Below are 17,400 nucleotides of genomic sequence, written 5' to 3'. Positions count from 1 at the left end.
TACTCACCCATCCATGAGAGACTTGCACCAAAGATGAAAGGAAGCAGCTAACATTCTAACAACATACTCACCCATCCATGAGAACATGCATCTGATGACAAAGGAAACAGCTAACACCAGAGACTTGCATCTGATGACAAATGAAACAGCTAACACCCTGACAACATATTCACCCATCCATGAGAGACTTGCATCTTAGGACAAAGGAATCAGCTTACACCCTGACTACATACTCACCCATCCATGGGAGACGTGCATCTGATGACAAAGGAAAAAGCAAACACCCTGACAACATACTCGCCCATCCATGAGAACATGCATCTGATGATAACGGAACCAGCTAACACCCTGACAACATACTCTCCCATCCATGAGAGACTTGCATGTGATGACAAAGGAAACAGCTAACCCCCTGACAACATACTCCCCCATCCATGGGAGACTTGCATCTGATGACAAAGGAAAAAGCAAACACCCTGACAACATACTCGCCCATCCATGAGAGACTTGCATGTGATGACAAAGGAAACAGCTAACCCCCTGACAACATACTCCCCCCTCCATGAGAGACTTGCATCTGATGACAAATGAAACAGCTAACACCCTGACACCATACTCACCCATCCATGAGAGAATTGCATCTGATGACACAGCAAACATGTAACACCCTAACTACATACTCACCCATCCATGAGAGACTTGCATCTGATGACAAAGGAAACAGCAAACACCCTGACAACATACTCACCCATCCATGAGAGACTTGCATCTTAGGACAAAGGAAACAGCTTACCCCCTGACTACATACTCACCCATCCATGACAGACTTGCACCAAAGATGAAAGAAAACAGCTAACATTCTAACTACATACTCACCCATCCATGGGAGACTTGCATCTGATGACAAAGGAAACAGCTAACACCCTAACTACATACTCCCCCATCCATGAGAGACTTGCATCTTAGGACAAAGGAAACAGCTTACACCCTGACTACATACTCACCCATCCATGACAGACTTGCACCAAAGATGAAAGAAAACAGCTAACAACCTAACTACATACTCACCCATCCATGGGAGACTTGCATCTAATGACAAAGGAAACAGCTAACACCCTGACTACATTCTCACCCATCCATGAGAGACTTGCATCTGATGACAAAGTAAACAGCTAACACCCTGACAACATACTCACCCATCCATGCGAGACTTGCATCTGATGACAAAGGAAACAGCTGACACCCTGACTACATACTCACCCATCCATGACAGACTTGCACAAAAGATGAAAGAAAACAGCTAACAACCTAACTACATACTCACCCATCCATGACAGACTTGCACAAAAGATGAAAGAAAACAGCTAACAACCTAACTACATACTCACCCATCCATGGGAGACTTGCATCGGATGACAAAGGAAACAGCTAACACCCTAACTACATACTCCCCCATCCATGAGAGACTTGCACCAAAGATGAAAGGAAACAGCTAACACCCTGACTACATTCTCACCCATCCATGACAGACTTGCACCAAATATGAAAGAAAACAGCTAACAACCTAACTACATACTCACCCATCCATGTTAGACTTGCATCTGATGACAAAGGAAACAGCGAACACCCTGACAACATACTCACCCATCCATGAGAGACTTGCATCTGATGACAAAGTAAACAGCTAACACCCTGACAACATACTCACCCATCCATGAGAGACTAGCATCGGATGACAAAGGAAACAGCTAACACCCTAACTACATACTCCCCCATCCATGAGAGACTTGCACCAAAGATGAAAGGAAACAGCTAACACCCTGACTACATCCCCTCCATGAGAGACTTGCATCTGATGACAAAGGAAACAGCGAACACCCTGACAACATACTCACCCATCCATGAGAGACTAGCATCGGATGACAAAGGAAACAGCTAACACCCTAACAACATACTCACCCATCCATGAGAGACTAGCATCGGATGACAAAGGAAACAGCTAACACCCTAACTACATACTCACCCATCCATGAGAGACTAGCATCGGATGACAAAGGAAACAGCTAACACCCTGACTACATACTAACCCATCCATGAGAGACTTGCATCTGATGACGAGGGAAACAGCTAACACCCCATGAGAGACTTGCACCAAAGATGAAAGGAAGGAGCTAACACCCTGACTACATACTCACCCATCCATGAGATACTTGCATCTGAGGACATAGGACACAGTTAACTCCCTTACTACATACTCACCCATCCATGAGATACTTGCATCTGAGGACATAGGACACAGTTAACTCCCTTACTACATACTCACCCATCCATGAGATACTTGAATCTGAGGACATAGGACACAGTTAACTCCCTTACTACATACTCACCCATCCATGAGATACTTGAATCTGAGGACATAGGACACAGTTAACTCCCTTACTACATACTCACCCATCCATGAGATACTTGCATCTGAGGACATAGGACACAGTTAACTCCCTTACTACATACTCACCCATCCATGAGATACTTGCATCTGAGGACATAGGACACAGTTAACTCCCTGACTACGTACTCACCCATCCATGAGAGGCTTGCATCTGATGACAAAGGAAACAGCTAACTCCCTGACAACATACTCACCCATCCATGAGAGACTTGCACCAAAGATGAAAGGAAACAGCTAACACCCTGACTACATTCTCACCCATCCATGAGAGACTTGCATCTGAGGACATAGGACACAGTTAACTCCCTGACTACATACTCACCCATCCATGAGATACTTGCATCTGAGGACATAGGACACAGTTAACTCCCTGAAAACATACTCACCCATCCATGAGATACTTGTACCCAACAACATACTCACCCATCTATAAGAGACTTGTACCCAACAACATACTCACTCTTCCATGAGAGACTTGCACCCGAGGTAGGAGGAAACAGCTAACACCCTGACACCATACTCACCCATCCATAAGAAACTTGAACCCAACAACATACTCACCCATCCATGAGAGACTTGCACCCGAGGTAGGAGGAAGCAGCTAACACCCCGACAACATCCTCTCGGTTCACCTCTTGTTCATCATGGTACATGTTTCCTAGGGCAACTGCCATAGCTGAAGATTGAAATATAACAAGCAGTGTTTGAAATATTTGACAGATTTTTTGCATTTTATTTTGACAAAGTCAAGTTGAATCTTGTTTAGCCTAGATTTGACAAGGTCTAGCGTAGTCTTGTTTAGCCTAGATTTGACAAGGTCTAGTTGAATCTTGTTTAGCCTAGATTTGACAAGGTCTAATTGAATCTTGTTTAGCCTACATTTGACAAGATCTAGCGTAATCTTGTTTAGCCTACATTTGACCAAGTCTAGCGTAGTCTTGTTTAGCGTTCATTTGGCAAGGTCTATAGCAGCACTTTCTTTAGACTAGATATATTTGGCAAGGTCTAGCAGAACCTTGTTTAAACTAGATATATTTGGCAAGGTCTAGCTGAATCGTGTTTAGTCTACATTTGGCAAGGTCTAGCAGAACCTTGTCTAGCCTAGTCGTTACAAGGTCTAACAGAACCTTGTCTAGCCTAGTCGTTACAAGGTCTAGCAGAACCTTGTCTAGCCTAGTTTTTACAAGGTCTAGCAGAACCTTGTTTAGTCTAGTCGTTACAAGGTCTAGCAGAACAGTTGCCTACCCTAGATTTGACAAAGTCTAGCTGAATCAATATCTTATTCAGCCAAACAGTTGGTACAAATTTTCAGTGGTAAATGTATAAGGGCTTCAGGAAGCTTTCAAACTTCAACATTGTGTTTTTTTTAATTGTTGTTTTTCTTATTGGAGCAATCTTCCCAATTAGTGGGCCATTGTAAAATTGTAGAATTACCAGAATTGTATAAATGGATGGCACCAGTTGGAAACCTGTTCCCTGGATGTCCAGCACGCATTTCAGTTTTAGCTCATTCCCCCCTACAATTATGGACTGGACTTGCCCAGTCTTTGATTTGGTAAGGTTCAAATGGGATTTTAGGAGTGAATGGGTTAAAGACTTAAGATGATTTACACAATTCCTTGTACATGTACATATCTCATTTGGAGACAAGGTACACAAATTTGTTTATTTACCTCATTTGGAGACAAGGTACACAAATTTGTTTATTTACCTCGTTTGGAGGTACGGTACACAAAGTTGTTTATTTACCTCGTTTGGAGGTAAGGTACACAAATTTGTTTATTTACCTCATTTGGAGACAAGGTACACAAATTTGTTTATTTACCTTGTTTGGAGGTAAGGTACACAAATTTGTTTATTTACCTCGTTTGGAGGTAAGGTACACAAAGTTGTTAATTTACCTCGTTTGGAGACAAGGTACACATGCAAACTTGTTAATTTACCTCGTTTGGAGACAAGGTACACAAACTTGTTAATTTACCTCGTTTGGAGATAAGGTACACAAACTTGTTAATTTACCTCGTTTGGAGACAAGGTACACACATTTTTTTTTATTTACCTCATTTGGAGGTAAGGTACACAAAGTTGTTTATTTACCTCGTTTGGAGACAAGGTACACAAACTTGTTAGTTTACCTTGTTTGGAGATTGTTTATTTACCTCGTTTGGAGACGAGCGGGTCTCTAATGTCCAGCTTGATGATGGTGACATTGTTGAAGCGTTTCTGAGAGATGTGAGCCGGATGGTCCACTCCTTTCGCTTCTTCCTCCTCCTGTTTCTCCTCCCCGTCCACCATACTCAGCCTATCAGAGTGAGTATATATGAATATGTCACAATAACTTTTAAATGTTGTCGACATATTGTACATTTTCCGAGATAATTTTGCCGAGATAATTATCACGTAAGTAGGTAACTCGGCTTTTTATCGTGTTAATGCTCAGAAGTGTTATTTATTGACTTGCCACTTATTTATGCAAAACAAGACGAGTAGTTAACCAATCATTTTTCCAGAAATTATAATTAGTCTTATACATGTCAACAGAATATATAATTCTACTCAAAACCATTTCAAATCTGGTGTAAAATTCTTCATTTAAGATAAGTATACTTAAATGCAGGTGATATACACTTCAATGTGGAACTGAAATATTGAACATCTAAAATTCTGGACTAAAGTCTAAATAATCTTTCATTATTAATGTGAAGCAAACTTAATCCTACAATACTATACCTGTTACTGATCTCCCTGTACTCATTGCTATAGAAATTACTCTTCTTTATGTAATTGTCCAGGGTTTCGGAGGCTGGACTGCGGTAGTACTTCTGCAGCCGAGGGTCATCAGCCTCGCGGAGGAGCTGGGCCAGGACCTCAGACTTCTGTACATAAGGACGGTGAAGCTCCCAGTCCATACCAAGGCACTTCAGAAGTACATCTGGAGAGCAGAAAGGCAGTGTTTACAAAAGGCTAATAATCATAATATTATTGATGCATTTAATCTATTAGAAATTTTGTTTATATATAAGTTACAGCCATAGCATTGAAACAGATCTTTAGGAATCATTGATAATAAACTTAATATAGTTGGGTTGTTGCTTTTTTTTTCCAAGTTTGTATATTTTTCTTCAAAAGAAAGACATCAATTAGAAATACATTACAACTCATATAATGGTAAAATATATCAAAACACTTTAAACTTTTCACATCACTGCTGTAGTGTTAATATTTTTATGAAAAGAAAATTAAACAATTCATAATAAAACATAACAGCAGTTACTAATATAGTCTAAACTCATTCACCCCTGAAATCTCGTAATGAAATATTCCAACCTTCTTCAGGGGTGAATGATTTAAATGTATAATCAGAAGAGCTGATACTTTTAGATACAGGTGTTTACCTGTTGTTTTATCTATTTTTATTGTTAATGTATTGAAACTAACAACAAAACAATAATATTTTACATGCTGTTAAAATGTTCGGAGTCAACATGCTATATGATATACCACGATTACTATAGTGTTAGGGTAAAGAGTACCATCAGGTTAGAATTGATCATAACCATTGGCACTATAATAAAAAATTTACACCATATTCTCCAGACTTTTTTCAAATATAGCACATCTTGGGATGCATTTTAGATATTTGTGGTTGTTCAATGACCATTTGAAAATAAACACAAAAAGAAAAGAAGAAAAAAATAATAAATAAAACATATTGCCAATCCTTAATATTTTAAATGTTACTATACACAGGACTTTTAAATGCATAGTATCAAAATGAAATATGAACATCTTGCCAAGGGAGGTAATTATAAACCAGAAAATCTCTTAATGAGGCTTTTCTACTGCATAAGACAGAAGACTCTAAGTTAATAAAATCTCTGCTGAAGTAGATGTAGTAATACTCTTTGCCTTGATTAAAGAGTTAAGTTGTTTGGCCATGAATAAAAGTCTAAAATAAAACTAGCTAGCTAACATCCCGTTTATGTAAGGAGGTAAAGGAGTTGTACATAATAATGATAACAGATAATAATGTGTTAAAACATCATTACATATACAACACAAAGTTGTGGTAATCTAGGATTGTGTGAAAAACCTAACTTTCTACAGCAGTGATAATCAATTATAAACTTAAGTCTATAGGTAAAGCATGTCTACCATTCTATCTACAGGTGTGATAAAATAAAAATTAAAAAGGACTATAACTTTCTACTGATTTGACAAAACGACAACTAGGAAACACAACATAAAATACCACAACAAAGTTATCATCATTCCATAGGGATGCCTCATACCAAGTTTCTTATTATTCACCATGTTTTTCAGACAGTAATAGGCTTATGGTACTTCCTCTGCTTTCAAGTTAACTTAAACTACATTCATTGTAAATGTGCTTTAATTCATTTGCATACATAGTATTTATAGATTAATATAAATTACTTTCTTTATTAATTGATATTAGGTTGATCATTTGTTGTAAAAAAAAAAAAAAAAAAAAAACCTTTTACATTTTACCTTCATACCGTGACATCTGACGTGCCATATACATGTTTTTGATAAATCATTAAGTAATTAATTGTGAATTACAAACAATAACATCAGTCTACTAAACTCATCCACCCCTGAAGACACATTTTAACTTTTCCAATACAATGGTTGGAATAGTTCATCATGAAATTTCAGGGAGGATAATCATATTATAAATTACAAACATGCAGACATGCATTTCTTAACAACATCCCACATTCATAATATATATTGGCCTAGGAGAAACTGCATGCAAAAAATCCATAATTAACCAGGACAAACTTTAGTACGTTTTCACACTATAACAAATTATAATTTAAAATCTTGTTTTTTACCATGATTGAGGGCTGAAAGCAATGAAAGAATAAGCTATTATGTATTAGAAAAGGCTAGATAAAACTTACTGCAATCTGCAAAACAAACAATGGAGATGAGATGGGCCGACGAACAAGACCTATGATAACATTTATCCTACTGAAGCTGACTAAAAGGGAAAGTTTGAATGTCAAGTAATTAACACATTCACCCCTGAAATTTCATAATGAACTATTCCAACCTTTGAATTGGAAGAGTCTAAATGTGTCTTCAGGGGTGAATGAGTTAAAACACAGTATTGATTGGTTTTGGTCTTTACTGCAGTTTAAAATTTTGCAACAGCTTTGGTCAGGTCAGGGCAGTGCTAAAAAGTACTATTTTAAAAGTTCCGTCACCTTGGTAAAAATACACAACTCGACATAGTAACACTCATATCATGCCCAGTAATATTACTCTCACATCAGGAAGTGACTATATAGTCCTTACTGACACCGACAGAGATTAGGAAATACCAGTTTTAAGGACACTGGTTTAACTGAACCCATAATTTTCTTTGTTTGGGCAAAAGTCTCAGCACCAAGGCATTTTTTATTATTTTATTTTTTTTAATTTGAAGGAGGGGGGAAAGGATGATGTCTTTTTTATTTTGGAGAGGAGGGGGGGGGGGGAATCAGGATGTCTTTTTTATTTTTAATGTTTGTAACAATGAAAATACAGAGGAAATATGATACCCTGTTTTTCGGGTGATAAGCACATGCCTGGTAATAAGCACACCCTCCACTTTTCCTTATTTTTCTTGCATATATGGTGGATGCGTGGTAATATGCCCATCCCCATTTCTTCAATTTTGTCGGACAGTAAAAAGTGGGTTTTTTGTATTGTTTTACGTTGTGCAATACATTGTAAAGACAAAAAAAACAAAACATGTGTTTCAGGTATCACAACCTGACCTTGATTTTCCTGCCGACCCTAGAAATGTTATCACTTACTTGTATCTAAGATAAATTTATAAACCAGGTAACTTACATCAGGTATATTACTCTGACATATTATCATATATTTATCACACATTTCTATATGGTAATCGTAATCAGCTGCGTCACGGCCGTGTTACTCAACAATTATTGGTTACGTAAACTTCAGTTATACAAACATGATTTCAGGACTTCTAACTAATTATCACTACTTATATATGATAAAGGGTAATTTAAACTTAGAGAATATTTTTTGTAACAAAGTCAAATAATTCGGAATCAGGAGCCAATTTTCAGACCTTAATAAAAGGGTGGGAATTGAACCCATGTGTGTCGATGATATAGAGTGGATACAAAGGTGTAGAAAGGATATTTGTTTTGTACTAGAATGATGGTGCATTGATATTGTAGAACCCACTGTGTGTGTATATAGAGAATAATACATGCCTTTTTCCATATCACACCCAGTATCATCCCGAGACTGCAATATCAGCCCAAGGGCCGAAGGCCCGAGGGCTGATATTGGTCGAGGGTTGATACTGGGTGTGATATGGAAAAAGGCGTGTTTTATTCTGTTTATTATATACTTACTAATAAAAATTACTATCTTATGATTTATTTTTAATTTTGAAATATTGAAAAACTATTTTTTTTCCAAAAGGGGTGTGATATGTGTTTTGCGGGCTGATACGGGTTTTGGGGTGTGATACGGCGAGGGCTGATATGGGTTAGAGCAATTGTGTCGTATCGCATATACAAAAAACCCGTATTTATTAGTAAGTATGTAATAAATGATGGTATAGTAGGAGCAGAAAAATGCACGGCCAGACCGGGGTTCAAACCCGGGACCCTACGACACGAGAAGGGCGCTCTACCAACTGAACTACCCAGTCGCCCATGATCGACTCAGTCCAGTTCCCCTGCAATGATATATATGCTTGAATGAAAATTCAATCCACATGATCGAGCATTAATTTTGACAGGCTTCAAATCCACTGCAATGAAAGATATAAATATTCTATATATATAGGTTTGTTCAATTCACATCAAATAACAATCCAATTTTCATTCAAACGTGTTATTTGAAAATGAACTTTGACAATAAACATCCCAAACAAACCATATCTAGACATTGGACCCAAATATCCTGTAAATGAAGCAGACATATTTGCTAGCATTGTACAGTGACACATTCAGCCTCTGTTGTATACAATATATATATAAACAATGTGTACCAAAAACCTACAATTTTATTGTGACAGTATTTCTTTCTTCTAATTTGAATATTGCACTCATTTGTTGTTTAATACAACTTTCGCAGTCTCTTTTAGAAATACTAGGAGAATATTAAGTAAATCAAAACCAAAAAAAATTTAACATTAACATTTATTGTTTAAAAAAAAAATAGTATGTTAATACAATTTAGTGTTGAAAAATAACAGAGAGCTATACACCATTTTCTATTCTCTCTACCCCAAACATGTGTATCCTATTTTTCCCCAGAATCCAATATTATATACAAGATTCTCTCTACCCCATACATGTGTATCCTAATTTTCCCCAGAATCCAATATTATAAACACGATTCTCTCTACCTCAAACATGTGTATCCATACTTTTCCCTGGAGTATGATATCAGAATGGGTTGAGACAAAAGGTTTCTCCTGTCTTGAAAATTGTATGTCATCATGTCAACAATTCATCTACCGGTACATTGTATATAACAATAAAGTTCTCAAACTTAATACAAACTACCAAGGCAATTTGCATAAATAGAAAAAAGTTTTTTAACTATTGGCAAGTATTGTCAGAAGGACAATTCTTTATCATTTAAAAAAAAAAAAAAAATACATGTTGAGTATCACAAAAACTTTCAGGGCAAGCAAATCACAACTACCATCTTTTTACGTTTTGATTATGTTTCAAGATAAATGTAACTACATGTATTCCATTTTTAAAGTTATCAAACAAATATAACTTTGCATTTATTTCTATAATTTCAAATGCTATCAAACAACCCTAATACTTATCACATTTTCAATCTTATCATAATCAAATATAACTGGACTTTTTCACATTTTTAATGTTATGATCAAATAAAAATACTATTTGTAACATTTTTAATGTTATCAAACAAATTTTACTACAATTTTCACATTTTTAATGCTTTCAAACAAAAGAAAATACTACTTTTCACATTTTTAATGTTATCAAACAAATAAAGCAAGTTACATGAACTTAACCTTCAACAATTAAACCATCACCCTGACAAAGTTCAAACAACCATGTGACAAAAACAAACATGGACCATACCGCTGAGGCCTAGGGGGCTGATATAGAAAGACCGTTGATTAATTCCTGTAAGGGGAGACAATCGGATTAGCGCTATCTAAAGTTACCTTCCTCCATTTAACCTTATTTTAACTTCACTGACTACTAATATCAAGGAAGATATCTTAACCAGGTAAAATAGTTTTCAAAAATTCTATTGTGTGACATTTTTCTCAAAAGCAATCCAAAATGAAATTGATTTTTTTCTAGTGTCATAATTATTTTGTATTTTTTTTTCAAGTTTTATCTAAATCTAAACATTCCTGCTTGAGTTATCTCCCTTCCATCATAAACTTACCTTGATCAGAATAAAAGTGATGGGGTTTTTTTTCAAAAATTTAAAACAAAAACTTTCCTTGATCAGAGTATAAATATAGATTTTTTTCTTTAAAAAATGATTTTTTTTCGCACAAAATAAAACATGATAGACTACTGTGTTATAATTAACATGCAGTTATACTGATTAAGATAATAACAATATTTAGTAGGAAATAATAACAAAGATTAAAAACAATAATAATATACATGCAATTTATATTGTTTACAATATCAACAACTATTACCAATATAAGTGAGTCACTATTTTTTTTCTCAAGATAATAGGAACAATAAAAATCTAGTGATAAATATTTTAAAGTTGTGAGAAAATGTAAAAAAGATTTGCAACATCTAAATCTTACCGCTAGCGTAAAACCCACACCAGAGCAAATAAAACAAACAGACAGCAATCAGTATGGATTAATGCAATGATTTCATCAAAAGCTTAACAACATGGAGTAGTAAAACAGGAAATGTCATTAATAAATGATGATTTATTTTGGTAAGGTAAACCTCATTTATCTAAGCTTGAATTATCCAGAAAATTTGATGTTTTGATATTCCTTTACAAAAACAGTTGTGCCTAATAATTGTAAGTGCCACCCTTGACATTATATTGAATCAATTTAATCACCATAATTTCAGATAAATACATAAAGTGATGAGACTTTTAACTTTTAACAACTTTTAAAACAAATATAGCATGTAATATTTCGTATTTGAATGATTTAATTGTTTAATTTCAATACCTACCTATTAATTCATTTTAATACCACATAGTGTGTTGGTGACACTAACATACATGCATAAATGCAAATTACAACATTTTCAATGATTCACTGGCAAAATTTAACCCTTTCACCCCTAGGTAACATACCGGTAAGTAGACTCTACCATAAATTCATCTGGATGAGTCCATTATAGTCTACAGTGGTGAAAGGGTTTTAATTATAAAAACAATGCATCAAACCTGCCTAAAATGAGTTCTGAATAATCAAGAAAGCTGTCATTAATAAAAAAAAAAAAAAAGTCTACACCGTCCCCTTATGTTTGCCGCTGGTTACAAATAGGTCTTCCTTGGAAACTGAGCCAGTGTAAAAATAACTGTCTATTTAAACCTAACAAAACTATTGCCTTTATGATGTTAGACTCAAAGAGGCTTAAAAATATTGTATCATGATGATGATGATGAGATGACTTTCTAATATTATTGTCACACAATTTCAAACAGCTAATGGGGGATCCAAGATTTATAAAAAATAAAAATAAAAATAAATAAAAAATAAAAAATTGGACCCTTATTCCTGAAAAAAGATTGGTATTATTCAACCGTATATTTTGGAGTACCGTACTAATCGTCCCATAAGCCATGAAGCCACTATGTGTTATGAAAAGTTTGGATACATGAAATTATTGCAGGAACGTTCATTATAAATTATTTGTTTATTCTTTGTTTGAGAAATTTCACGTTCACTTCACCACCGACTAATATGGTTATCCAGTAGATGGCCATTTTATAAATTGAATTTGAGACCCCTGAAAAGAATGGGTGGGCTAATATTATCAGACATTGGCTTATCGTAGTATAAATACTTTAAATAAAATAATGACAATACTTTACATGCTAAAATCAACCACAGGGGTCATGAAAGGAGCCTGCGTCCCGCCTCTAAATCTGGCACGGACAGCTATAAGACTTATCAAAATCTACGGCACTAGGCTACAAATATTGATTCTAAGAGGTAACCAATATTTCCATTAAATTAGAACATGTATCAAAATTTAAACCAATAAAACAAACATGAAGCATTAAAATTTGGCATTAATCTACTGTATATACATGCTAATTGATATAATTAATTAAGCATTATAATTACATATACACTAGTACGGTTTGGCAGATAATACACACTACAGCTTCCTTGGTATGTTCAATATAAAACACTCACCATGATCTCGAACTTTGCCTCCTAAGATTGTAAAATGTTAATCATTTTAATGTGTATTTTGCCCTTAGTTTCTTATACATGTGTAAATAATTCCCGAAAAAGAAGCTGTGTGGAAATAGCAGGAGTTGTGTCCCTTCCATCACGAACCTTCATACAAAACTGCATATCGGTGTTGACCAGAACAACACATGTCCTTCATCGAGTGACAAGTATATCTTAAACCGTGTCAAATCCAGAGAAAATTATCGCAAAAACAACATATGTATCGCCAAAAATCTGAGAATTTATATCATTTCCTTTATTTTATTGGGGGAGGGATGAGTTTGTTGTACAAATCATTGTACACAGCAGTATTAAATCCACTCCTCTAACACTACAGGTTTCAAATCCTTCAAAGTTGTTTTACGACCACTGGTGAGGGACCACGTGATGTTACCCAATATTAAACACTGAAGTGGGTATATAGTTGTTGTTTTGTAAGTCTTAAGCTTTATATAAAGATTTAAAATGACTGTAAACTGACCTGGTCCCACATAGTTTTTGTTTTTCTTGGAATGGTAGAGGAAGATGTCCTTTGGCGTGGTCGGGCGGGCGTTGGACGGAACATACTTGCTGACTGGTCCAGCAGGCATCCTACAAAAATAAGAAAACTGACAATATTTCTACTTAGAAATAGAATCTAAAACCAACAAGAGTTCCACGAAACGGTACATGATATGCCCGCCAGATGTAGAATGAGCAGTTTGCCACAAAGGCCCATAAGTGCATAATTTTTGGAGAGATAAACGTCACATCTACAAAGGGCCATAACTGCATAAATAAGCAGCAAATAATTTTGGTTATCGAACTTGTCCAAGCTTTCATGACAATGAACCTTCCCTACCAAGTTTGAAATTAATCCATTCAAAATTACTGAAGTTATTTAGCAGAAACTGTTTCGGCAATTCTACAAAGGGCCATAACTCTGTAAATAATTGGCGAATAATTTTGGTAATCAAACTTATCTGAGCTATCATAGCAATGAACCATCCTATGAAGTTTGAAATGAATCCATTCAAAATTACTGAAGCTATTCAGCGGAAACTGTTTCGGCAATTCTTCGAAGGGCCATAACTGTGTAAATAACCGACAAATAATTTTGGCATGCCTTAGGTACATTTTTGGTAACAAAGAAAAAGAGGACAAAATAGGAGGGGTTAAAACCTGTTCAATATAGGTACATTTGAGGCACATTTTAGGCACATTTAAGGCATGCCTAAAATGTGCATAAAATGTGCCTTTTTCATACCTCTGACTGAGGCATGCCTAAATGTAACCAAAATTATTTGCCAGTTATTTATGGAGTTATGGCCCTTTGTAGAATTGCCATAACAGTTTCTGCTCAATAACTTGAGTAATTTTGAATGGATAAATTTCAAACTTGGTAGGAATTAGCACTTAATGCCAGGTACGTACCTACTGGTAAAAGTGATTCTAAAACAAGTGCCATTGAGATGTTGCACTCAAATGGTAATGTTTTTAAGTTAACAAAATTATTGAGTACTAATAATGTAAAAGAATTATGTAATCAAGGAAAGTATTTATATTGTGTTACGAGAAAACGTAGAGAAATCAATGTCTTATATGGAAAACTGCTTGTGTACTTTGTAAGCTCACTCTCCACTTTATCAATTTAAAGTTGTATAATAATCTCTTGTACATGTATTACATGATGTAATTGTTTGACATTTAACCTATGAGTCGGATGGCTCTCGGAAATAAAGAAACTGAACTGAAACAGAGGCTGTAACAATGTTCACAACAAACATTGTACATTTCCTTCGTTGATGTTCAGTGCTGTTTTGTATATGTAAAAGATGTGGATTGATTAGGTTGCCTTTCAAGCATCATCTGCAAGGAATTTCCCTTTAGCTCAGCGGTAGAGCATCAGGCTAGAGAGCCAAGGATTGCGGGTTCGAGCCCCAGCGACGGCACTATCTTTATCACTATTCCTCGTCCTATAACAAATTGGTGCCGTTGACCCTCCCCGTTCAAGGTAGGAGAACCCTTGGCAGGGAGTCAAAGAACCTGGGTTGGTGTTAGAAAGAAGAGGGGAATAGTGCATTGATTAGGTTGCCTTACAAGAGTCAGCTGTAGAGAATTTCCCTTTAGCTCAGCGGTAGAGCATCGGGCTGGAGAGCCAAGGGTCGTGGGTTCGAGCCCCAGTGACGACACTATCTTTATCACAATTCCTTGTCCTATTACATATAGGCTTGTATGTGGCAAAGAGTTAAACACAATCTACACCGACCTACTTCACTATCTATGTCTTTATTATCAGTGTAAGTCTGCCGGTTAGCTGTCGCTCCACAGGGAAGTTATTTACTATGTACAACTGCAGGTCTAAACAGGTAGATCTACGTATTGCCGCAGTGATGGGCGTATCCAGAGCAGAAATCTGTTGATATTACTGAACTAGTCAGCAGCATTGTCAAATTCAGCCGAACATTTGACTTTAAGTTTTGATCAAACTTTTACAATGGCAGCAGGAAAGTGACAGATTTATCAGCAAAGCTACAGGTCATCATGTGATTGTGAATTCTAGGACTGAGAAATATGGACAAATGTAAGTGATTTTTCGGAGGTATAGAATGGAAAACTTGGATTCATCATCACAGTAACCCATGACATCAGTGATCGTGGGGTAGTTATTTTATAGTGGGTTTTTTTACATTACTAAATGTTTAACAATTATATACTACTGGATGGGACAGTAAAATCAAGTTTTCATTTCTTTACATAACAAACTCTCAATTTGTAAGTGTTTACTGATAACAATATATCTATACAAGAACAACAAACAACTTTAGAACTTCAACAAATAATTTGGCTTTTCATCAAAATGGCAACCCCTATAATCCAAATGCCTCTCCGTATCAAAGGTCAAACGACATGTATTCACCACAAGAGGAGACAATTAGAATTTTATTGTGAAAAGTGTCAGGAACTGGTTTGTCCAAAATGCCTTTCTTCTATTCACAAAATCCATCCACTTTGTGAGCTAAGTGAAATCACTCCCCATGAAAAAACAGACATTAAAACCTTTATAGACAGAACAGAAAAAAATGACCTTGTGCAAATTGGGAAATATATCACCACTACTGATGCACTCCTTAAAGACAACACTAGTACTTTTGAGAAGCTGTCACAAAAGTTAACAATGCAAACAGAAAAATTAAAACAAGAACTGGACATGCTTACAGAACAGACACTCTCTCTTTACCACAAAATGGAAGAGGATAATCCAAATCTCATAAAGAAATACAAACAGGACCTCGAGATGTACGAGAAGCAACTCAAACAACAAATTCAAGAATGTAAAGCAGCTCTCCAGCGTGGTTCACACATACAGATTTATGATACATTTTGTGAGATCCAGTCTCCTACACCCAGTCTCCCTGTAAAACCTGTCCTGGGTACTGCCAACTTCACTCAAAATGAAAATCTTCAAGATCACCTGAAAGAAGCCTTGGGAAAAGTTACCACCTTAAGTCAAGGTCAAACAAAATTAACTGACCAGGATCGGTCAGTATCAACATCTGATGATCTGGGACAACCCTCTACACAACAACAACAGTCAGGAGCAAAAGTGAAGAAGGCAGTGACAACATACAAACTACTGCCACAGACCAAGGTAGTGGAGGAGTGGAGGTCTCCATGTCACATTGGTTCTATATGTCCCACCACTGATTGTCAGATGTGGACCAAGTACAGTAACACATTAACTCTCCAGGACAGGAAGGGTGAAGTAAAACAGAAGGTCAATCACAATGCCTTGATCAATGACATCAGTCTATCACCCACCACACACACACTGTGGGTCTGTGATGATGACAACAACATCATGGAGCTGGTATCAGGACGACTGACTCACAGATTCCGTACCAAGGAGTTACCCTTGTGTATATGTATTACAGCCAGTAACCATGTCATTGTAGGGATGTACAGACACATCTCCAAATTTACCGCAGATGGTAACATGGTGTGTACTACAATGACTAAAGGGACTGGGAAACCATTAGTGTGTACACCACACAGGATCTCAGAGTGTCCTGTCACTCACAATGTGGCAGTCACTGATTTCAGTAGTGAAAGTGATGGTGGTGATGGAAAACGACATGTTGTTGTGATGGACACAGATTTTAAGGAACTGTTTGTATATAGAGGTGACATCCCCAGTCCATATAAACCAAGACCACAAACAAGAGGTGAACCATTTAACCCTTGGGGTGTGGTGTATGACAGTGTGGGGAACCTGATCATAGGGGACTGTGACAACTACAGCGTCCTACTCATCAGTGGACGTGGCGAGTTCCTCAGGGTCATACACACAGACCGTACACTGTCTGTAGGTATAGACAGGGAGGATGTCGTGTGGGCAGTGTTGGGCCGTTACAAAGTCGCACTACTACAGTACAGCAGTGTGTGACACCTGTAACCAAACAACTAGTATATCTAGTTACCATGACAATGACATGGAAATCAGGGACAAAGGAAACTT

The 17,400-nt window shown here is 36.4% G+C and overlaps 1 protein-coding gene across 4 annotated transcripts in view; it reads right to left on the bottom strand.

Annotated features, from left to right (window-relative positions):
• Window positions 1-17,400, bottom strand: part of LOC110464108 (BTB/POZ domain-containing protein 16-like) — a 100,232-nt gene that overhangs the window by 37,681 nt on the left and 45,151 nt on the right. For 2 of the 4 annotated variants that reach the window (XM_021519165.1, XM_021519163.1), the window contains 6 exons: window positions 13,384-13,493; window positions 12,861-12,881; window positions 7,309-7,320; window positions 5,180-5,381; window positions 4,609-4,751; window positions 3,011-3,125 (listed from right to left, as the gene is read on the bottom strand). In XM_021519165.1, the coding sequence (XP_021374840.1) occupies window positions 3,011-3,125; window positions 4,609-4,751; window positions 5,180-5,381; window positions 7,309-7,320; window positions 12,861-12,881; window positions 13,384-13,493 (603 nt within the window). The remainder of the gene's footprint in view (window positions 1-3,010; window positions 3,126-4,608; window positions 4,752-5,179; window positions 5,382-7,308; window positions 7,321-12,860; window positions 12,882-13,383; window positions 13,494-17,400) is intronic. The other 2 variants (XM_021519166.1, XM_021519167.1) reach the window with 2 other exon arrangements.

This window comes from Mizuhopecten yessoensis, unplaced genomic scaffold (genome assembly GCF_002113885.1).
Source record: "Mizuhopecten yessoensis strain PY_sf001 unplaced genomic scaffold, ASM211388v2 scaffold10961, whole genome shotgun sequence".
NCBI classification, from domain to species: domain Eukaryota; kingdom Metazoa; phylum Mollusca; class Bivalvia; order Pectinida; family Pectinidae; genus Mizuhopecten; species Mizuhopecten yessoensis.
Note: the sequence above shows the minus strand (reverse complement) of the source record. Positions and strands in the feature narration are given on the sequence as shown.